Raw genomic sequence first — 24,655 nt, forward strand, 5'->3', positions numbered from 1 at the left:
CATTGAAATATACGTAATTGAGAAAAGTTTAGACGATGAATTTTTATGATACAAATGAAAGCAAAAATTATAATTTAATTCGGATTTTTACGTGTTTGCCGGTTTTATGGGTTCGTAAAATTTCAGTTCTAAAAATTGTATATTTGATATACCCTATAATGATAGTTTTATATTCTACAAATAAAAAAACATTTTTCAACCAAATTTCTCTTCAAAATTCACCAGAATGTAAATCAAAGTATTTAAAAAAACAATATTATTCTAACAGTAATATATTGTAAGAATATCGATAAATCCGGCAACGTTACAATCTTCTTTTACAAAGTTTCACAGTATCTACTTTAGTAAAATAGAATTGAGCGTCGTGTTAATGGTGATATTGATATAAAATAATTATTTTATGTTTCTATGTCGTTTCTTTATATATATTCGCTTATTAAATACTATTTTTTTTTAATATTAATGTGCAGTATGTGAAAAGTTAAACGTTTTAATCCAATTTGATTGTGTTCATCAGTAAGTACTTTCACTTACTAGGTTAAGTTGTATTGTTTTGATTTTTATACAGTGGCGTCTTAAGGCGATATACTTTATTTTCGAAGAAGAAAATTTTTTTTATTGTTAGTAAACGTTATCTGTAAAAATGTTTTTGATAATAATTGATTAAAAAATATATTTTCACATTTAGATATCTCTATAACTAATTAAAATACCCTGTATTCACATGGAATGAGCTAGGTGATAATATTAGATTAACTATTAACTATTCGATAGATATTTCAAAAAATAAAATAATTTCCCACTTTTTCTCTATTGTTCAGTTTATATTAAAAAGTGCAGTACTTAATTATTATATTTAATATTATAAATTAGTTTGCTTTGTTCTGGGCTACCTCGTATGTAATTATCTTATATTGAAAATCCCTGTTAGTGTATGAAATCATCAATTCAAATTTAAATTGTCATGTATAGATGAAGCACGCTTTTAAGTATGCTCGACGATGATATTACGACACTAAACTTTTCTCAAAACAAACAAAAACTTGTACAACAAATTTCTATAAGTACAACTAGACATGAAAAACATACATAGAGTAGTTGAGCAGATATTTTCTAATCAACATCGTTCTAAACCACTATATTATCAATTAACAAAAACAGCAACGTTTACGTCTTTAAAGAGCGCCATCTTTGAACTAGAAAACATAATTTCAATACACTTAAAGAGTTAGTATTTCGAAAAATGTTCACTAGAGGCGCTGTTAGTGCTACATGGAACAACAACTTGGGTGTTTATAGTCTTGAGTAGAAAATGCGGTGTTGCTGTATACAGTTTTTTACCCCTAAATCTGAGTAAAAATATTTATTAATTATAAATTTAAAAAAATAATAGAAAACAATATATATATATATATATATGGATAATGTTTTATCATTTACTATAATATAAGTTGATATATTTTGTATACATATAACATTGGACTTTATTGAAATAAATAATTTGAAACTTTGTATTTTGGTCCAACTCGTTTTTTTTTGTACATAAACAATTCATGCACATGATTTTTTACTATTAGTAACTACTTTTTAAAAAATTCAAAGGTATTACAATTTTAACAATATATTAATAATTTTTGTTACTTTTATTGTGCTACAACTGACAACATTGTACTAGCCAAGCACAGTTAGATAATTGGATAAATGTAAAAGTGACAACGTCCGTTAAACATTTATAATTATAATATTATAAATATTCATTAAAAACGGTGAGCCCTTGTCATGTTGACGTATCCACGGAGAAGATTAATATGGAAATTGAAAATAGATGCATCAACGTTAGGTTAAAATATTTTCAAGTACTGTTAAGTCGGATGTAAATTATAACAAGATGGCGGCGATAGACACGGAAAGTTTATACGGGGAATTGAGTCGTTATGTGTCGCATTGTATACGGGGGGTAGTCAATATTTGACTAGACAGATCAATAACAAATATGCAATAAGAGTGATTTTAGTAGGAGCGGCTAATTTCGTGCTATAAATTTGAGTTTGATGAAAAAAAACCCGAAAATTTCCTAATACAAAATAAAAACATAATTTCACATATAAAATTTAATTACAATATAAATAATTATATATTTAGGACACGTTACATTCTTCTGCACCGCTTTGAGCGTCCCTTAATTGTTGTTTTGTTTTTCTGGAAGCTCTTCTTATCAAAGATCTTGATCGAGGTTTCGGCAACGTGTCTTTGTTATCAGACGGTCCTGGTTTTTCTTTATCCAGAGCCGGACTGGCGTTTCTTCTACCGCCTTTGTTGACGTAAGCACTGGAACGTCTTTTCAGCCCTCCTTGTTCGTCGGTTTCGCGGGGTAATATACGAGAGAGAGTCAAAAATGTACGGAAAATCTCTTTGATGTTTATATCATCTTTTGCGGAACATTCTAGAACTTTAACTCTGGAAATAGAAATTAAATATCACATTAAGTGATTTTTCGAGCCCTTAATACTACACTGGAAACAATTAAAAGTTTCTAAAGAGATATATAATTACCTTAATTTCGGTAGTTCGCAATAAACCCATTCGGATACGTCCTCGATGGGAATTTCTCGGTGAGTCGATGTCAAATCCAATTTATTACCCGCTATGACTATCGGTATTTCTTGAAAATCCCCTCGTTGTTCTCTAATTTCCTCGAAACATTGTTTGATACAGTCCAAGGACGGACTCGAAGTGACGGCGTAAACTAAAAGAAAAGCGTGTGCTGTGGCTATACATAAACGACGCATAGCGGGAAATTGCATGTCACCGGCCGTATCCAATATGTCTACCTTGAGAGTCATATGACCTAAATCGTATTCCCTGTTATATAAATCTTCGATTGTACTTCTGTATTTACTCGTATAAGTATTCGTTAAAAATCTCTTTATTATCGAACTTTTACCTACTCCTGGTCCTCCCAAAATTACTAGACGCATCCTTTCGTAATCTGACATTGTTGTAACGTTATTATTCATTCACTGGAATCCAAAAAAATTATTTACCAAATCAATATTTTTTAAATATATACTTTTGATTCATACTGTATAAGATATACTCATTAATTACTTTAACATTAAAACAATAATGTAATACAAATTTTATAATTTCTTTGATTTAATAAAAAATAATCTTAAATTGATTCAATTCTTGAATCAAATTTATAAAATACTAATCGAATTTCATATCTCCAGACTGTCAGGTGTCGTAAAAACTTGAGGTCATGAGACGTTAGTTTTACTTTTAATTCAAAGATGGCGATACATTCAGTCTTTGTAACGAAGTCAAATTATTGCTAATTTTCGTAGTAAAAATTCAAAATGTGTAATAAAAATTATTGTTAAATTATATATTTATATTAATAGTAATTAAAATCGATGAATTAATATTAAAAATCAATAAAACAAAAGTCGATTTAATAGATCAAATCGTTAAATATCGATAGAATTAAAGTTGGCAACAATGGGTACCAATCTAGAAGAAAAGGAAGTGAGGTAACGTTAGTAGGAACGATACTTAGAAGATGGAGCCATGTTTAGTGTTTGTAAAGATGTGACAACGCGCGCGGTTTTTGTAAAAGTAAACGTTTTTATAGTGAAAAGTGAATAACTATAACAACATTTACTTGTAAATTCAATTGTTAATATTTATAATAACAACAAAAGTACGTTGATTAGTGCAAGTGAATTAAATTATAACAAATGGACAGTAGCTGGTAGCGTCATACAACATGGCGATATAATGGTAAGTTATTTTTTCATTATACATAAATTTTGATTTAATTGGAGTTATAGAAAATATTTTTGTAAAATTAAGTTATACAATTTGTTTTTATTTTTGAGGTTACTTAATAACTTTGAAATATTTTAAACTGGTAATGTGTGTTGTAGACATTTCAAAGTAATTAACTGCAAGCATTTTACGTAAAATATATAGATAAAAGCATCGTTGTGATATTTTTAATTAAAATAGTTTAAATTGGATACGTCAAGGTATTTTTTATCCAAATAAAATAACGAGTGTGATGTTCTGGAATCGACATTTTGTTTTCGAAATAATTATTTACTTTCCCCCATCCATTGTTCTCGTGTATACATCAAATTAGTTGTCTGTGATAATGCCATTTGAATTAACAACAATACATCCTTTTATTCAAATTTGAAACGTTGCTAATACAGGGTTATTCAAAGATGAAATTAAATTTTATTATTTAAACTTACGTCTCTCTCTCTCATTGGTATGTAGTTACAAACTTCTCTCTAATTTTCTGCAAGCGATTTAAATCATTTTTGCTTCGAAGAACTAATCAAGCAAAGTTTAATTTGCGGTTAGATGTTTCGTGGTTTCACTATTAGAATCTTGAAAAATCTGAAACAATTGATTAAATGTTAATAGGTATTGGAACAAAATAAAAGTATCATAAATAAAATGGAAAGTGTGTTGCTATGTATGTTTTTTACGTACATCTATTACATACTGGGGATTTGGATTGAAGTTGCGTCATGCTGTCCCAAACATTATCCGTAAAATGATACGTAATCGTTTTTCTCTGTAAATACCATACAAACAGCCTGCAGGGTCGGTTTCAGGTTGATTTCAATCACTCAAATATACAAAATCAATTTTTTTTACTTTCATTTTATAGTAATAGGTCGAAATTTTTTTAATGAATTTCATAAAAAACAAAACTGAAACTATCGTTGCATCAAACGATGTTAATTGTTCTCCCAAACAACGTGGTTACGTTTATATTCAACTAGAAATTGTTTTTCAACCCGACTCGACACAAAATATGCTTTTTGTTGGAAACGACACGAGAGAAAGAGAGATAAATATAGTAATTGTGTTTTAGCGCGTTTAGTGAAGCTTTTCGAAGTCGAACCTTCCTCATATTCTATTTGGAGCGAATATTCCAGGCAGTGAACAAATTCACTATACCGGAAAATCCTCTACATATTAACTCAGGTGTAAATAATAATCATATAATGTTCTCGTGTTGATTCGCGTCTATACATCTCCAATTTCTTTAACCTTTGATCGTTCACCTGCTTAACAAGTGATATTTCTTCTATTGCTAAATTATAACACGTGTTTATATTTTTAATAAATTGATATTTTTTTATTATGAGAGCAAATAAATGAATGAAATAAGTACTGTTAGTAAAGAATGTGGTGAATGTAATAAAAAAAACAAAAGTAAGATGGTTGGTAGATATATTTGGTGAGCTAGACTGGAAACTAGTACACAAATAATAATACTGAACACACTGTTTATACTACCACTACAACAACACTCACATTTACACTGTTTGACGCACGTTTCGATAACCAAGTTATCATCTTCAGATAGTGAGGTTTAAATAGTTTACCTTCAGTCTCTGAGGACGATAATTTGGTTGTTCATGATGAGATGGAGCTTGGTCTGCAGCTCTAGCTTGCTAATCGTCTTATCCACTATACGAGGATGATTCCATAACTACCGGGCCCAACAGAAAACGATGGAAAAACATATAATTATTTTTCAACGTATTCTCCTTTCAGCTCCATACAATTTTCCCAGCGATGTACAATAAGTTAGATAACTTTTTATAATCAGAATCGTTAAGCTCCTCGAAATAGCCATTAACTGCCGACATCACCTATTCATTGTAGGAAAATCTTTGACCATCGAGCCATTTTTTCAAATCTGGGAACAGAAAATAATCCGAGAGGGTTAAATCTGATGAATAGGGTGCATAAGGGGGCAATTCATACTTTAATTTATTAATTTTGGCCATTGCAATAACGAATCTGTGAGCTGGTGCATTGTATTAAAGAAACGACACTTTCTTCTTAGTCAAATGCGGCCATTTTTGCCTGAATTCTTGGTTGCAGTAGATTGTATACATTCTAATACAGTGATATTTTTCAAGTAGCATCGTCATCTTTAGGTCAGGCCAGGTACTTCTGGAAACATCCTCGTATAATCGACTTGATCCTTGAATCTCATACCCTCGTCCAGAATGACTCCTGGATATTTGACCTTGGAGGTCTAGGTGAGTTTTACTTCTACGAAGTTCGCATTGTCTTCTGGTATCTTCTATGTGTAGAATAAAGCTTGGATCATCTGCGCGTTGATTCGGCTCTTATCAGTTTTCCGAAATACGTGGATTTGGTCTGCAGCTTTCTAAAATTTTGGTAGTTATGGTAATATTGTCTACTGACCCCCTGGGTGTTGACAGTCTTGGTAATGTTTGTCAAGAGAACTGATCCTCGTAGTACATCCCAGTTTGGAGCTGATTATTTAAAGCTTCTGAATCTTCCAAGTAGTTGCGAAGCAGCTTCGTCAGGTATTTCCAACTCAAACTAGCGGCGAAGGCTTCGCTAACGACTACTTTCAAAATTTGGTTTACGGGGTTTCGTTTCTTTCCAAATTGGATTTGTACAGAATCCAGTTGACGTCAGTCTATTTGTAATGACTTCTTGTTAATCGTGTTGAAGTTACGAGGTTTTCAGATCCTTTCAGCTCTTCCTCAGTATGATTAGCTTCTCTTTATTGGTATTTTGTGGGTTATGATATTGACGTTATTTTGACGTAAAGTTAATCGGGACATGTCAAAATGTTTATGTCCAAAAACTATGACAGACGATTATTATTATTCGAAAGTTTTCATCACAAAACCGGCTCCATATTGGGAAGGTCAAGCCACATTACACGACGAATTCATTACGTTGAAACTAAGCGATTTCCGAGGAAAGTATTTGATATTATTTTTCTACCCCCTAGATTTCACTTTCGTTTGCCCGACTGAAATAATAGCGTTCAATAAAAAATTAGAAGATTTCAAAAATATCAACACGGAAATTGTGGGTTGTTCTGTGGATTCCCATTACACTCATTTGGCGTGGATGAATACCCCTGTAGTAGACGGCGGTTTAGGAAAAATAGATTTCCCTCTCCTCTCCGATATCACCCATAAAATTAGTCAAGATTACGGCGTTTATTTGGATACTTTAGGACATACCTTAAGGGGATTATTCATAATCGATAAAAGAGGAATCGTTCGTCAGATTACTATAAACGATGTATCTGTTGGAAGGAACGTCGAGGAGATTATACGACTCGTACAGGCTTTCCAATTCACCGATGATAATCACGACGTGTGTCCTGCTAATTGGAAACCAGGCGACGCAACCGTTTCCAACAAACCGAAAAAGAAATTTTTGGATACGGTTTAAACTTAATATACATAAAATAATAAATTTACAATTAAAATAAAAGTTGCTCCTACAGTGTGTTACATTTTAGTTTTATTATACGTTAAACATAAAATCTATGTACTTGATGATTCCTTGCTTTGGAATCTACATCCTTCACGACTTACGAAAGTATGAACGGTGAGGTGTGATTGCTTAATATTTTTGGTGTTAGCCCATGTAGGAGCCCCCAGACTTAAACAACGGGGCTTAGCTTGGGCCAACGCTGGGAAAGGCCTGGTGCAGGCTTGTAAACCAAGCAAGGGACATTCTTATCATCCCAGATTCTCACCAATTTTGGGCCAATAACGGCTTCAATGCTAGGGCCGAATCCTATATGGGAGGTTCCACTTTTGTTATCTTTAGTCTTAAGTTTCCCTTTTCTGTTATATCCAGGCGATCTTTTCTACCAGTAAATCATTTAAAGAACTAAATCCACATTTAGCTAAATATAGAAATGGAAACGGCAACTATAATTTTTTTGCACATTTGGTTAAATTTAGTTATTTGATATCTGTTTCCTCAGTCCAAGCAAAGATATTTCATTCACCAGGCACTGGTAAGACGAGGAGTCAAACCAAGCACGGTGTCTTGGACTATGGCAACCTTAGATAGTCCCATTATCAATATCAATACAGGAGATAAAGCCATAACTGTAAAACCGGGAAACGGAAGCCCAAAAGGTTATTAGTAGTCGACTCATAAATCTAACCAACGCAGGATATGGAGTCTGCGGATACGCCGATGATAATTGAGCGGAGTAAACATGATGTTATCGTATGGGAACGAATGTAATTCTTCAGAGATGGTGTGTGAATGAAGGTCTAAATATAAACCCTTCAAAAACCACCCTAGTTCCAGTTTGTGTAAATTTTTAGAGATGCAGGTGTGCACTGAATTTAATAACGAAGATTATTAAAAGCAAATTTACATAATCTTCCTAACCACACCTGCTTCTCTAAAAATTTACAGAAAAGTATACATAAATTTGCCTTATTTTCTACCCCCGAATGCATTAAAATAGAAAAAACAGGGTGCTTCTGTTTAAAAAACTTAAGAAATTTGATATTTATGAAGTTAAACTTTGAACACTTTTTATACACACCCTGTATGAAATGAAAAATTTCTAAACATAAATTCAAATACGTCTGAACTTGCTAAAAGCAACCGAACAGAAAGCATTTTCTTATCTTTAAGGGTCTCCTCGTAAAAAAATAATTTATAATGGTCTACGATGATAAATTTTTTTACAAAAAAAACAATAACTTAAAAATCATGCATTTTTCGAAAAAAGTTTTAGATAAAAGTAAACTAAAATTTTACGTGGATTTCAAAAATGTATTAATATACAGGGTGTTCTGTTCAAAATAACAAAGGTACAATCGACTTATAAGTAATTTGTCATATACAGATAGCAATATTCACTTTATTTTATTTAAATACCAATCACATTGTTGTGTCTTTAATTTAAACACGACATATTGTTTTTCTCGTAAATTCTCTAGCATTAAAATTTCAATTTAATCCCTAAAACGTCCTTTCTGTTTTAGTTACATTTTTCAGTTCTTACTTCGCTTATGTTTGTGAAAATTAATTGTAAAATTTAAATATTTTTGCCTCCGGTGTAAATTTTCATTCTGAACACGTTGAAATTTTCTTTGAAGTCAATTATAAATGCGGCAAATACTTTCCCGACGCAACAATACAATATTTCGAGAAATATTGTAGGACACAATTTTCGAAGCGGTTGAAAGTAGATTATATCATTAAGAGCCTTTACAAATATTTATTCGAAAATTTGTGTTTATAAAAGATGTTAAATGTAATGAGAAAGATCGGAATACTAGTTGCACACTATATTTTTTCTATGTTCATTGCGATTTATTGTAGACGAGAACTTGAATTAAATTTTCGATGTCTTCTTCACGTATCTATTAACTGTGCTAACAATTTTCGACAAACGAGTTGCGTACTATATTTTTTCAACGTACGTGATGGTTTGTACCTTAAATTACATTTAGTCGCCAGTGTATAGGAAATTTATTTTGAATTATCAATTTTTCTTTATAAAAATAATGATCATTATTAAATAAAACTTGAGATACGAGTGGTATACTATATTTTTTTACGTATATCGTAGTTTATACGTCATATAAGTACTTGTAATACTATTGAGTGCCATTATAAACGAAATTCCATTTGAATTTTCGATTTTTTCATTATAAATATATCGATTATAATAAAAAAGCTCGGGATACGAGTAGCGCACTATACTGTTCCTACGAATAACATGGTATGTACTTCAAATAACATTCAGGCAGCATTGTAAATGAATTTCATTTTAAATTATCCACTTTCTCTCCATGATTCATAAATTATGATAAAAAAAGCTTGAGCTCCGAGTTGCATATTATATTTTTTCTACGTATATCATGGTTTATACGTCATATAAGTACATGTAATTCTTTTGAGTGCCATTATAAACGAAATTCCATTTGAATTTTCGATTTTTTCATTATAAATATATCGATTATAATAAAAAAGCTCGGGATACGAGTAGCGCACTATACTGTTCCTACGAATAACATGGTTTGTACTTCAAATAACATTCAGGCAGCATTGTAAATGAATTTCATTTTAAATTATCTACTTTCTCTTCATGATTCATAAATTATGATAAAAAAAGCTTGAGCTCCGAGTTGCATATTATATTTTTTCTACGTATATCATGGTTTATACGTCATATAAGTACATGTAATTCTTTTGAGTGCCATTATAAACGAAATTCCATTTGAATTTTCGATTTTTTCATTATAAATATATCGATTATAATAAAAAAGCTCGGGATACGAGTAGCGCACTATACTGTTCCTACGAATAACATGGTTTGTACTTCAAATAACATTCAGGCAGCATTGTAAATGAATTTCATTTTAAATTATCCACTTTCTCTTCATGATTCATAAATTATGATAAAAAAAAGCTTGAGCTCCGAGTTGCATATTATATTTTTTCTACGTACATCATTAATTTTACATCAAATAACTTTTTGGCGCCATTGTAAACGAGCTTCAACTTGAATTATCCATTTTTCTTCAGTAATCTATGATTTAAGATAAGAAAGCTCGAGACACAAGTTGCTTACTATATTTTTTCTACGTATATCATGGTTTATACGTCATATAAGTACATGTAATACTTTTGAGCGCTATTATAAACGAAAATATAATTAAATTTTCGATTTTTCCATTATAAATATATCAATATGATGAAAAAGCTCGTGATACGAGTAGCGCACTATACTGTTCCTACGAATAACATGGTTTGTACTTCAAATAACATTCAAGCAGCATTGTAAATGAATTTCATTTTAAATTATCCACTTTCTCTTCATGATTCATAAATTATGATAAAAAAAAGCTTGAGCTCCGAGTTGCATATTATATTTTTTCTACGTACATCATTAATTTTACATCAAATAACTTTTTGGCTCCATTGTAAACGAGCTTCAACTTGAATTTTCTTCATGAATCTATGATTTAAGATAAGAAAGCTCGAGACACAAGTTGCTTACTATATTTTTTCTACGTATATCATGGTTTATACGTCATATAAGTACATGTAATACTTTTGAGCGCTATTATAAACGAAATTCCATTTGAATTTTCGATTTTTTCATTATAAATATATCGATTATGATAAAAAATGCTAGAGATACGGTTGTACATTATAATTTTTCTACGTACTTCGTCATTAATTTTATATCAAATAACTTTTGGGCGCCATTATAAACGACTTTCAATTTGATTTATGGATTTTATTTTTCTGTATGAATATGTCAATAGAAATATTCACCGAATGAAACGTTTCTCATTCACTGACAATTTCTATTTTCACGGAAGAAATTCCACACGAGGAATTTTCTAAAATATTTTTCCAGACATAAAAATGACAAATAAAACGTTTTCCATGGAATTCCGTCTGAGATGTATACAAATATGTACGAATTCGAAGTAATTATTACGGTAGCGTTTCCTCGGTAACGTACGAAAGATCCTTACTTCTGTAGGTAATTGAGTTCGTTTATAATTAGGAACGGGCAAGTTTTGCAATTATTTTCGCTAATTAACCTCGAGTGAATGATATCGACGTGAACGTGTGAGAAATGATTTCTTTTACCATCGAATAGGTTGTCTATTAATTTTGTTTTTTCTTTCGACAAATGACAAATGATTGTTCAGTTCATTTGACAATGGATTAATTTAGTTGTTGAAGGTTCTACCTGGATGTACATACAAATTACGTTCGATATGACAGGCCGTAGTCTCTTTCAGAGTGTAACAAATTGATGTGTACATGGGAAACTCATTTTCTCATTTTTTTGTTTTCATAAAACATCTATTAAAAATATGAGAAAGTTCAATTGGTATCGATTATTTGTTAAATTTGATTAAAAAATTTGATTTATTTTGAAAATTTACAGATTTTCAATCCAAATCGATTAAAATTAACAAAAAACTAATTAGGAATCGATTATTTATATCATTAGACTATAGACATTTGAACAGTTTTCAATAAAATCGATTAATCTTATGAAAAAGATTGTTTGGAATCGATTATTCTTCACATTCGAAAAAATCGAGCACTAATTAGAGATTCTAGTTGTTTTACATTGAAAATCGATTGTATTTATGAAAAAAATAATGATTTGTATATTAGACTATTTTTAAAAAAATTCAATAACAATGGGTTATTAAATTTTAAGAAGGAAGTTAATTAAAATCGATTATATTTTAACTTCGATTAAAATACTTCGCGTATTTAAAAATTCTTAGAATTTCAAAAAAAATCGATCAAAATGGCGAAAAACGTAATTTTGAATCAATTATTCTTCTCATTCGATTATAATTCTGGAAGTGTTACATTGAAAATCGATTGTAATTATGAAAAAAAAGTGATTTGTATATTAAACTTAAATCGATTACAATGGGTTATTAAATTTCAAGAAAGAAATTAATTAAAATCGAATTTGGAAATTTCTCGAAGTTTTAAATTGGATTCAAATTCATTATTCTATCATTAGAATGAAATCAATGACATATTTTAAAAAAATTGATTGATTAAAACGATTATTTTGACTAAGAAGTTAATTAAAATCGATTATATTTCATATATGATTGAAATCTTTCGCATATCATGATAATTTCCGAAGTTTCACTTTAATATTCGATTATCAACATTAAAAATTTGATTTGGAATCGATTATTTAAACATTCGATTCGAATTTAGATGATTCTCGTAGTTTCGCATTGAAAACTGATTGTAATTATGGAAAAAATTCTATTAAATCGATTATTTAATACATTAGACGAATCGATCATACAAAATTTTTTCAATAAAATTGTATTATTTGTACTGGAAAGTTAATCATAATCAATTATATTTCACACTCGATTGAAATAATTTATATACCTTGAAAATTTCTGAAGTTTTCCTTTAAAATTAAATTATTTACATCAAAAATTGGATTTGGAATCGATTATTTGTACATTCGATTAAAATCGAGTACGAATTTGAAAGATTATCGTTGCTTCGCATTATAGAATGATTGTAATTTTAAAAAAAATTCATCTGAATCGATTATTTTCTCATTAGACAAAAAGATATCACAAATTTGGGATAGTTTTCAATACAAATCGATTAATTTTATGGAAAAGATGATTTGGAATCTATTATCTCCACATTCTATTAAAATCGATCACTCATCTGATTAATTCTTAAAGCTTTACATTGAAAATCGATTGTAGCTATGGAAAAAATTCTATTAAATCGATTATTTTATAAATTAGACTGAAATCGATTACATATTTCGACATTTTTCAAATAAAAATCGATTATTTTTGCTAGAAAGTTAAGTTTTTCTTTCAAAATCGATTATCAACATTAAAGTTGAATTTGGAATCGATTATTTGCATATTCGATTGAAATCGAACACGAATTTGAAAGACTTTCGTAGTTTCGCATTGAAAATTGATAGTAATTTTCGAAAAATTCATCTGAATCGATTTTCTCATTAGACAAAAATCCATCACAAATTTGGGATAGTTTTCAATACAAATCGATTAATTTCATGGACAAAATGATTTGGAATCTATTATCTCCACATTCTATTAAAATCGATCACTCATCTGATTAATTCTTAAAGTTTCACATTGAAAATCGATTGTAATTATAGAAAAAATTCAATTAAATCGATTATTTTATAAATTAGACTGAAATCGATTACATATTTCGACATTTTTTAAATAAAAATCGATTATTTTTGCTAGAAAGTTAAGTTTTCCTTTCAAAATCGATTATCAACATTAAAGTTGGATTTGGAATCGATTATTTGTACATTCGATTGAAATCGAACACGAATTTGAAAGATTCTCGTAGTTTCGCATTGAAAATCAATTGTAATTATAGGAAAATTAATTTGATCGATTATTTTTCTTATTAGACTCGAATCGCTTACGTTTTAAGCCATTTTTTTTTCAAATAAAATCGATTATATTTACCAACAAGTTGATTGAAATCGATGAATTCCCTTCATTTTCGAGGAAACCCATTACATTCCGTTTCAAAAACATCTGCACACCTATCGAGACCCGTCCAAAACTCAATTTCAAATTGACGCCCTTTCATCGCCACGAGAATCCATAAAAGATGATTCAGTTAAGATTATGATTGGTCCGTCAATATATATAATATTTCAATCAGATTTCGAGTTATTCAAACCCTTTCATTCAATATACAAATTCGACCCGTTTCCGCGGAAAAGCCAAATCACAAAGCCGCTTATTCAAAAAAGAAAAAATTGCTTTTCGTCGTCAAAGTTCGTATAGCCTCTAATCAACCTCACAACTTCAATATCCATACTGCTTTCCAGAATAATTTGATTCCGTAGTTTCGAGCTTTCTTTCCATTTTATTATAAAATAGGCAGGTTTTTTATACCCAAAAAATCAGTTATTATAAATCACAATAAATGTGTACATTATCGTTTGGTTGAGGTTCATATTTAATTCGCGACTAAAGTCATTACAGGAATTTCACTAAATGGTTTTGAAAACCTTTCCCAAGGGTGCTACTTTTACGCAACAAGGCATTTACCGAAATATCCCCGCGGGACAGGCTAAAATAGAGCAACATCCCAGATTTATCGCTCGAAGTAAACTTACCAATGCATTTATACAGAGTGCGAACCGAAAGTTAATTACGGTCGTTATATGTGAAAATTTCCTGTCTGTATCAATCTAGAAAAGAATTATCGCTTCAGAACTCATGGAATCCAAACTATCCTAAGCAAGTTCCCTGCTTGCTAAAGTAGGGGCTGACAGACCCTTCATAGGACCTAAACCCTTTTGTGCTATCAGCAACAGATCAATGGAGAAAGCATTGGAAAAGAAAGTAGATGGATAGATTAGGGTAGTTTCTATTGGGAGACACTTCTGGGAGAGTATAACTAGAGATCTGCTGAATGTATCAGCTTACATGGCTATTTAAAACCATTAGACAAGATGTATTGAAGTTTTCGGATAGTACCATTTAAATTCAGCGAAATGTCTAGAAGAAATTACTAGAAATCGTCGCAAAGAGAGGTCGATTCGAGTTGAAAGTCTTGTTGTGTGCCTGGTTGAAGGTTTAATGTACTTCGAAACCATTCCATTTGATAGAGCTATAGGTACTGAGGTATACAGAGTGTCCCATGATAAGTTAAAACTATTTATCTGTATATATGGCAAAATACTCATAGTAAAATCATGAAAATTTCTACGTTTGGGTTTTCGAATACGATCTTTTTAACTAGAATATTTTCAAAGATGGCCGACTTCCGGTTCTACCGTAAGTCGACTGTTACTTTGTTATTTCAAATAGAACACTCTGTATATTAATATATTTTTGAAATCTAAGTAAAATTTTAGTATACTTTTGACTAAAAACTTCTTTCAAAAAATGCATACTTTTTGAGTTATTAATTTTTTTTGTAAAAAATTTGACTGTTGCAGACCCTTATAAATTATTTTTTTACGAGAATACCCTTAAAGATATGAAAATGGTTTCTGTTCGGTTGCTTTTAGCAAGTTCAGACGTATTTGAATCTATGTTGAAAAATTCTTCATTTTATACAGGGTCTTTATAAAAAGTGTTCAAAGTTTAACTTTATAAATATCGAATTTCTTTATTTTTTCAAATAGAACGTTTATTTCCTAATTTTTTTGGCTCTGAATGAAATTTGATTCTCTATTTTCTAAAATACTTAATGCCTTTTTGAAATGTCCCAATTCATCTTCCAAAGTAAAAACCTTTTATGGAATATTATCGCCGTTCAGTCGTTCAAACTTTTCTCGTCAACTTTCATATTTTGCAAAGATTCGAAAGTTTCCGCATCCTAATTGAAGTTTCATTTTTCTACCAAACTCGATTATTTCTGATGACTCTTTCAAAATAACTTTACATCTACTGAATCTGAAAAAAAAACTTTCGAAAAAGTAAAACACTGTTTAATATTAGCGATTGACAAAGCCCCTTCTTAGAGTAGCTCTAGTATGGGTGTCAAGGAACCCAATATACTAAATCTCTTTTTACTTGAAGGATTCTGAAAATTCTTAAAGAGTTCCGACCGTAAATCTACGAGGGTGCATCAAATATAAACCCACCTCACTTTGTAGTGTACTTATATGTACCATGAGCGAGAAGATAATGTAGAATCCACGAAAATTTATCAAAAACTGCTCGAAAAAATCGGAGATGGCTCAAGTGTTTAGATGGTATTTTCGTTTTCCGGAAACGCTACATACGCGAAGCCCCAGAACGAATGATACCGACGAGACGTCAGCGCTGTAGAAAAATTCATTTTGGGAATGAATGGCTGAAGAATTTGGTTTTTTTTGCATGTGGATATTGATCTTGCACTTCTGTAGGCTGTAGTGCTCGGCAAAGACGTGACTTGGTAGCTTGCACTTCTCTAAAAAAGTTCTGAGCATCTGCAGGCAACTTCAAGGTTTATGAGCCACGTCTGCCTGTCGAGTGGGTTTTGCAAAAACTGCTCTAGGCTGGATTATATTAGAAAGCTCAGAAGCTGTGGTGAAATCGCTCACCACGTCGTCTATATACTGGTACAGGCCTAACTGATGAATGCAGACAAAATCTTGATTGATCCGTGAATAAAATATTGGACCAATCTTGCCACTCGTTGTTCTCTAGTAAGAGGTGGACCTCTGGCTCGTATACCTGCTTCTCTCTGCCTATTTCGAACTGTTTGTAGACTTATTAGGACATTACGAGCAGCCAACAGATCTGTTTGCAGCCTTCGAGCGGTGGTATGCGTAATTCCCGGCGACGTATCTTTGACTGCGACCATCTTGTATGAGCGCGATGATTCTAGCGGCTTCTTCATTCGTCACATGTCTTGTTAAACGTTGAGGCACATCCATTATTAACAAAATAAATTTAAATTTTCACTATACAATAACACAATTTGTTAGGAACTTCTCGATTCAATGCATTCTCCAAGATAGAAATTATTTGCTCGAGCATTTTTGCTTCCAAAAAAATTTGTAAGAAATTGTGATATTTTTTTGCCCATGATAAGAAACCAGAAGTATCTATGAAGTTGTTACATATACAGATTGTCCCAAAAAACTAAAATTAAGTATCAAAAATATCCCAAAAAAAAAACCAGTGATGCCATAATTTTTGTGAGGTGCTTATTATTTGTACAAACTTTCGTATTAAACGCTGAAGCATAATTTTTATGAAACTATTAATTTCGTTAAGAGAGGCTTGTCATATTATAATTTATTTACTATACAGAATGTCTCTGTTCAAATAACAAATTTCAACCTCGTTATATTTGTATCCCGAGCTTCCTGTATATATTTTTGTCTTAACATATATATACACTAAAGATAAACAGTTTGATACATTATATAATATCGGGATCTGTATAAAGTAAACATCTGGTATATTTACATAAAGGCCAAGTAAACAATTGCGTGGAAATTACAACCTTGCTTATATATCTCTCTCTGTTATTTTCGATATCTCTATCTCTCACACGGATAAATAATTTGCACAAAATCAATTTTGATAATGTTCGAAGTTTAACAAAGGAACCCTAATTATTTCTCGATACGTTAAGGTTCATGATAAAGGGTGGCGAATTACTGTATATCGTGTTAGAATATAATCAATTATAATAAAAATATATATAAAGTAAGTTTTTTTTCTTTGATAAATAACATAACATTTTTTTAATGAATTAAGGACGCTAGTCCTAGTGGAGAGGTAACTCAATAACTTTAAATTATTATAATGCATCAACAAAATTATATACACAAAAATATACACAACGAAAGATTGAACTACGTCGCTAAAGCTAAATCTCTGGCAACGGCGCAGATTCGCTGAGATCTCGACGTTCGAGATCTGATCCCTTCGCGGTCTCGAGATATAATGCATTTCTTGACGATTTCAAACGCCTCGCCTGGGTTCGTGTAAGTATGGACCAAAGATCAGGTAGAAGGTGTTTGGTTTTTCCCAAAGTCATCTTGCATCATCTTTTTTCGCGCGAGGTAAACGGTGCGTGGGCGGGGCGAGCCTAGCGTCGTTGGATAGTTGCACTCGAGAAGTTTTAGTAGCCATGAGTCACTTCGTATCGTTCAGATTATGGATTAATGAAGCTCCGAGTGCAAATTTAATTAAAATATGGGTCAAGGGTTTTGAAGAGACCAGCTCCACGTTTAAATCTCCAGCAAAAGGTCGTTCAAGAACGTCTAGGACCACAGACAGTATTGAAGGGTGAAGGAGTCAATACGAGAAAATCCTCATGTGTCTATTCGGAAGCGACGGCTTTAAACTTGTCGCGACGAAGTTTGCAGCGAATTTTGAAGTTTGATATCAAACTGCATCCTTATAAGCTCCAGTTAACACAGGAATTAAAAGATACCGACTTTGGTGCTAAGTTGACATTTGCTGAAGAAATGCTTAGTCGATTTTCCGTCATTTTTTCAGATGAGACTTATTTTCATTCAAATGGGTTCGTAAACCGACAAAATTGTTGTTATTGGACCGAAAAAAATCCAAAAATGAAACATCAAAACCCGCTGCATAGTCCGAAACTAAGGGTATGGGCAGCAATATCAAACAAAGGAATTATTGGCCCTTTCTTCTTTGAAGATTCACGAGGACGGAACATCACCGTTAACATCGGCTGCTATGTTGCGATGTTAGGGCCCTTTCACACCAAACGAATCAGAATCACTCCGAATCAAGTTGAATCTGATTGACCAAGATTCGGCTTCGAGCGCTCCGATTAAATGTGAAGGGACTCTTTTCCCGCCATCAGACCGGACGAATCTGGTTCAATCAGGTTTGATTCGAGGTCGCACTTGATTGAACCTGTCAGATTCTTCGTCCGGTCAGTCTTGAATCAACAACCATACGAGATAGACGTGGAGTTATTAATTTTAAAAGTTAAAGAAAATAGTGCGATTTATGACGCCAGCGATAAAAATCACAGCAACAGAAATCTCATATCTTCTGTGTGGTGGAAAAATGGCGAAGAATTAAACATTCCAGGGAAAAAATTATTCAGGTTGATTCAGCTGGTGAGAAAGAGTGGAGATGACGAATCAGATTCAACTTGATTCGGAGTGATCCAGATTGATTCGGATTCGTTTGGTGTGAAAGGGGCCTTAGAGGGATATTTGACTCCAGAAATTGTGAGTTCAAGAATAGCGAATACGAGAACTTGGTTCCAACAAGACAGAGCGACCTGTCACACATTAAATACTATCTAGCGGCTGTGAGACAGATGTTTCCTTGCAAGATTAATTTCCAAAAGAGGTGATATCCCTTGGCCCCCATGTAACCCTGACTTTATTTTACTTGTGGGAACACCTCAAACATAAAGTCTACGTGAACAATCCGAAAGACATCAGTCAACTAAAGAAAAATATCTCGCCAGGAAATAGCAGCAATCACCCCAGATTTATTGACAAGAGTTTTCACAAATCTACGTACGCGTTTAGAGGAGTACCGTCTTCGAGAGGGTGATTTAGATGATGTTATTTTTAAAAAATAAACTTCATTTAATTACCTAATCATCATATCTTTTATTTCAACAATATCTTATGTATTTATTTTTTTACCCTATACGTAATAAATATACGTTCTATTGCGCCACCCTGTATTTGGGACGATTAATTTAATTGTATGCTATCTGGACATTAGTCAAGTGTGGACGGATTATCGATTTATTGAGGTTATTTGTTCAGAGAAATGTTTACCTATATTAAATATCTTCAAATGCAAGGTCACACGAAATAGTCCCCACAGAATTTTTTCTTAGGGGTCTAACAGTTTCAAAATTTCAAAAGCTATAGATCATGCCGTCCTCTCATTGAAGGTTGGCGACCACGTTTTTAAATGCACGAAGAGAAAACAACTACTTTCCTGGCTAATGCCTCGACGAATATTGAATTACAACCCCTCTGAAGAACGTGATGTTCATGGACCCAATGACTCGCAGTTGCAAGGAAGGGTTTGTAACCATTGACTAGTTTCGACGTTGTTACGTCTCATGAGAGTGGTTTAACAACACTTGTTCGAGCTTAAGACCCGAACTGAAGACAACGTCAAAGAGCGTCGCTATTCCCCGGCGAACGCAGACCGGCGTCATCCTCACTTCCAATCTGGTCAGTCTTCAGTCTCAACCCCATAGAGAACAACTTCAATATTAAGACCAAAGTCAAGGAATTTCTGCAATCTACACATCAACTAGAGCCTCCCCTCGAAAAATTCACCGTAAACCAGATCAAAAAATAAATACAACAGTTGAATCCAAAAAAATCTCGCGGATATGACTTACTTAATGTCAAAATCCTGAAGGAACTATCAAATAACGGAATTATACAATGCAGTATTAAAAACAGTTTTTTTCCGATGTATTAGAAGGTAGTCCAAATTATACTGATCCCTAAGCCAGGAAAACTTCTTGAAGTCACTACATTTACAGACCAATAAGCATATTACCAGTTATGTCAAAATTTCTTTAAAAAGTACTGATTGAGTAAATAGACCTATGTATTCAAAGGAGAAAACAACTACTTTCCTGGCTAATGCCTCGACAAATATTGAATTATATCTCCTCTGAAGAGCATGATGTCAATCGACCTTTTTATCGATATTAACATCTTTAATGCAATTGCAAGGAGGAGTTTCTGACCACTGACTAGTTTCGACGTTATTACGTCTCTTCAGAGTGGTTTAACAAACCTTGTTGAACTTAAGACCAGAACTGAAGACAACGTCAAAGAGCGTCGCTATTTGGTTCATGTAGTTAAACATCCCTCAGCGAACTCTAACTGGCGCCATCCTCACTTCCAACTGGTCATGTAGAATTCTAGTGTAACCGCCGATAATATATCAAACTAAACGATTCCTACTATCCACCTCTGAAATAATTTCGAAATTTGATATTTCGAGGAGATTTCGCTACAGTTTGTCTCAAAGACCACTCCCTGTTTTTCTCGGAGGCTTTGATGTTACAATATTTGATAAGTCTGGACGTTAAATGCTTCTTAGTCTATTGTATTTACAAATTGAGGATTCCTGCACTTTAATACTTCCGAAGTCGACATTAATTAGATGTAACTTGGCCAAACTTGCATCTTTCGAAAATGCCACGTAAGCTTGATCAGATGTAAATACTGCATACTCCATCAGCGCAACGGGAATTTGAAGTACTTAAAACGTATTAATATATTTTAAAAGTAACGTTCAAATTTTTGGCAAATAATATTGGTAAATAGATGAGTAAGCCTTTCAGACTTCAAACTAATATGGAATCGAAATCATGAACGAAAGTATCAAACTCATTCAGTTTGTAAGGGTTGAATCAACGATGTCTATTGCAAGCCAATAGAATGTGGAGTGCCCCAAGGCTCAGTACTACAACTACAACTGAACTTATCCTTCTCCTTAACAGTTTATTATGCCTATATTGAGTCGCATCTTCGATATGCCCTTCCCTTCTGGGGTACGTGTGGTGAGACTCACGAATCTTTAAACTAAAAAAGCGAGCTGTTAGGTATTTACTCGGACTAAACAGCAGGGACTTTTTTAAGAGATTAAAAATTCCGACTCTTCCTTCCTTATTCATCTTTAAATCCGTTTGCCTAATTCGTAAGCACGCTTATCTAATTTCAGAGAGATCGTTGCACTTAGATACCCGGAGCACGACCTTTATATATCTACTCCACGTTCAGAATTAGTTAAGGGCTCAATATTTTACAATGCAAAAAAAGTGCACAATCACTTGCCAATCGTAATCAAATCGATATCATCTTTTCCCGCATTTCGCAATAATTTGAGGGCATGTTTACTGGAAAGTGCCTTCTAGTCTACATACGAGTTCTATGCTAATAATAATTTTATCATATGGGATTTCAAAGTTATCCATATAATTAGAAAACTGGACTGATATTGTATTTTTCCGTGATTCATACACTAAACACTGATTGTATCCCAAACTTTGATGCTTCTATGTCTACTAGAAGTGCCTTAGAGTTTTGATTATTATCGGTCAGTCAGTCAAAAATTGCCTGAACTGCTTCAAGAAAAGGATGGTACATTGCCGCTTTTGTTTGCTCGAATTGGCAGGGACACTATAGTGCCCCCGATATTTAATCACTATGAATACAAAATCAATTTGAATAGAATTTTTATTAGAAAAACTAAATCCTCGTACTTTGGATGTTTAATTGACACAATTCCACATCAATCATATTTAATATGTTAGCTGTCATATTAAAATCTAATGCTTCACTCTTCTGTTCATATGAATTGAATTTTTTTTAATAAATCATAAAATAAATAAAATATAGGAATGTTTTCTAATAAATCGGGAATTTTCAATAATTTGTTACAACATGTTGAACCTCCCTCGTAATTGCACTCTTACGGGCTCACGTATCTATGGTTGCCTAACTAACACGTTCTGATATTGACACCGGTTTCGGGATTTCCCCGAAGCTTTTAGGTCAGGGTTGTTCTGTTTACATGTTTGAAATATTTAAAACATATAAACCGGCGGTTTTCCACAAATTCTGTCCTTAAAAGAAAAAAATCATAGTCAACCATTCACCATTACAATGGAAGAAGTAGACAGGGCATTCAGAAATATTGTTACGAATCAGATCATAATAAATCATCTACTCTATTCCAGATGTAATGGAGTAGATGATTTTTGGATGGAAATTATCGAAAACAGTAGTTCAAAAAAGTTGCTACAACTTCTTCTAATCATTTCTCACAGCAATGCGACAGCAGAGAGGGGATTTTATGTAAATAAGGAGATTTTGGTTGAAAATTTAAAAGAAGAATCACTTATAGGCCAAAGATTAGTGTACGACCATCCTCTACAAAAAATTAGTTGGATGTTTTATTGCCACAATCCCACAACAATCGTATTTGTTACCTATTCAACAAATAATCGTCGTCTATTTAGTTCCATTAATTTTTAGGATATTTCAAAGATGTCAAATGGAAGTAGGACACTACTTTCTGACATTCTTGTCCAATTTGTTCCACAAATCAATTAAGTTGAGGTCAGGCGCTTTTGACGTCCAAATCATTCTTCCTTTCCAATCTTTTCATACACTTTTTGCACAACAATGCTTGGGATCGTTAACATGGAGGAAGATAAATTTTCTGCAACATTTTTTTCGTCAAAATTCCATTTTTATCAGTTTTCCACCGTATTTTACGATCCAACATCCCTTTTTCTTTTAACCTACGCACAAATATTTTTTTCTTAGACCCAAAAACTTTGAACTTTGATTCATTATTTCATAAAACTGTCTCCCACTCTTCTTGCGTTATTTTATTTAGCCTTATGGCATCTAAAAGAAGTTTCTTCACTGCCACCATTCCAAAAAGTCCAACTTCTCTCTTTTTCCTTCTAACTGTAGAAGTATTTAAAAGCAGATCCCTAGATTCATTGATCTGAGCCTCAATCTCTTGGCTCGTGAGTCTTAGTCCAAAAAGTATGAATCATAGTACTTTCCGACGTCTCACAGGACTAAACTACAATTATAAACACCTAAGAAGTAATTCGCAGTTTAAGAACAATAAACAACTCAGCCGGCAAGTTTCAACTTGTCGCATTTATAGACAGAATGTAAACATACCCTCGTATAAAGTAAAAATTGGATTACGGGGTGGACAAGTGTAAATGTGATATACATTTATACAAGTACTGGCTACTATCACCCGTATATTTTTTTTTGAACAAAATGTGTATTCAAAAATATAAAACAACGTTTTTACCTACACGCCCTCATTTAATTTTTAACAAATTTATTCTATTTGCATGTTCCACGCAGTAAATTATTTAAATACTGCCCATTCTTCCCGAATATTTTATTAGTTTAATGTTATGTTTATATATTTTTTCAATTTTATTGTTGAATTTTCGAATGAATATTTAAAATACTTATAAATAAACAAAGGAATATTTTACAAAATTTGAAATATAGCAAGCACTCATAAGGATAAGAGTTATTGACGTTTCGCATAATGAACAAATTCCTCAAATACTCACCGGGATATAGTGGAGGATACTTTTGGAAAAGGTGCACAAAGAAAAAAGAATATTAGACAGAGCGGAAAAGCCAAGGAAATCGTCAGCGTGTGTCTGGAAGCACGCTAAAAGCACAACTGATGAAAAATCGCTTCTGATACTGCGAAATTGAGGCGAGTTTTCACGAGCGGTCTCGTATTTCGACACTAAAAAATTTAATGCCGTTTGGGATCGTTTGTATTATTTAGAATTTCGGCGTGATCGGAATCGAGCCAATTCGAATTTGTGTGCCACTTTAGTAAATGATCTTTTAACACCAAACAGATGTTTTGAATTTATATTGAAGAATTTTTTCATTAACTTGTTCTTTTTTTAACATGAATAAAATTCTCTCAAATGAAATATAACGAACGATCAGTGTAAATATAATAATTTCGTAAATTATTATTATTATTCTCGCCAGGATCACCAGGTTCTTATGTGACAGAATCTCTAAATTCGATTTCGGGCACTTCCAAATGCCAATTTTTTTTGAAATTTTGTACAATTAAGGAGGATTAGTATAAATACAATAATTTCATAAATAATCATAACTAAGTTCTTATATCACAGAACCTCTCTAGTTATTTGTAGGCCAAGGACTGAAAGTTTATTTCAGCCGCGGTGTACACAACATTTTTTAGACGACGCCTAAGATCCAAAACTTTTTCAATTACACTGCGGAGAGAAAATAAATAATAGAGAATTATAC

At 32.3% G+C, this 24,655-nt stretch overlaps 3 protein-coding genes across 5 annotated transcripts in view; 2 read left to right on the top strand and 1 right to left on the bottom strand.

Moving 5' to 3' along the window:
- The window catches only part of LOC130901381 (glycerol kinase-like), an 83,408-nt gene that overhangs the window by 647 nt on the left and 58,106 nt on the right, over positions 1-24,655 (top strand). Inside the window, exons 1-2 of one of the 3 annotated variants that reach the window (XM_057812756.1) lie at positions 330-516; positions 3,485-3,783. The exons of 1 other annotated variant lie outside the window; for it this stretch is intronic. In XM_057812756.1, the coding sequence (XP_057668739.1) occupies positions 3,781-3,783 (3 nt within the window). In that variant the 5' untranslated portion in view covers positions 330-516; positions 3,485-3,780. Of the gene's footprint in view, positions 1-329; positions 517-3,461; positions 3,784-24,655 lie in introns of those variants that run through there. One more of the 3 variants, XM_057812757.1, reaches the window with a different exon arrangement.
- LOC130901385 (GTP-binding protein Di-Ras2) lies at positions 510-24,035 on the bottom strand. The gene is made up of 4 exons (XM_057812766.1): positions 23,926-24,035; positions 4,260-4,407; positions 2,554-3,020; positions 510-2,457 (listed from the first exon to the last, which is right to left on the bottom strand). Exons 3-4 carry the CDS (start codon positions 3,015-3,017, stop codon positions 2,139-2,141), a joined length of 783 nt encoding a protein of 260 aa, XP_057668749.1. The 5' UTR covers positions 3,018-3,020; positions 4,260-4,407; positions 23,926-24,035; the 3' UTR covers positions 510-2,138.
- On the top strand, positions 6,652-7,313 carry LOC130901386 (peroxiredoxin-4-like). Its single transcript, XM_057812767.1, has one exon. The coding sequence runs from the start codon at positions 6,658-6,660 to the stop codon at positions 7,255-7,257; it is 600 nt and encodes a 199-aa protein (XP_057668750.1). The 5' UTR covers positions 6,652-6,657; the 3' UTR covers positions 7,258-7,313.

The sequence above is a fragment of the Diorhabda carinulata genome, chromosome X, assembly GCF_026250575.1.
Source record: "Diorhabda carinulata isolate Delta chromosome X, icDioCari1.1, whole genome shotgun sequence".
Lineage (NCBI taxonomy): Eukaryota > Metazoa > Arthropoda > Insecta > Coleoptera > Chrysomelidae > Diorhabda > Diorhabda carinulata.

Excerpts from the sequence above, each read along its gene's own strand:
- LOC130901385 (XM_057812766.1), bottom strand. The coding sequence starts at position 3,017 with ATGAATAATAACGTTACAACAATGTCAGATTACGAAAGGATGCGTCTA. Across the intron at positions 2,458-2,553 it reads TGCGAACTACCGAAATTAAG|AGTTAAAGTTCTAGAATGTT; the intron begins GTAATTATATAT and ends TTCTATTTCCAG.
- LOC130901386 (XM_057812767.1), top strand. The coding sequence starts at position 6,658 with ATGACAGACGATTATTATTATTCGAAAGTTTTCATCACAAAACCGGCT.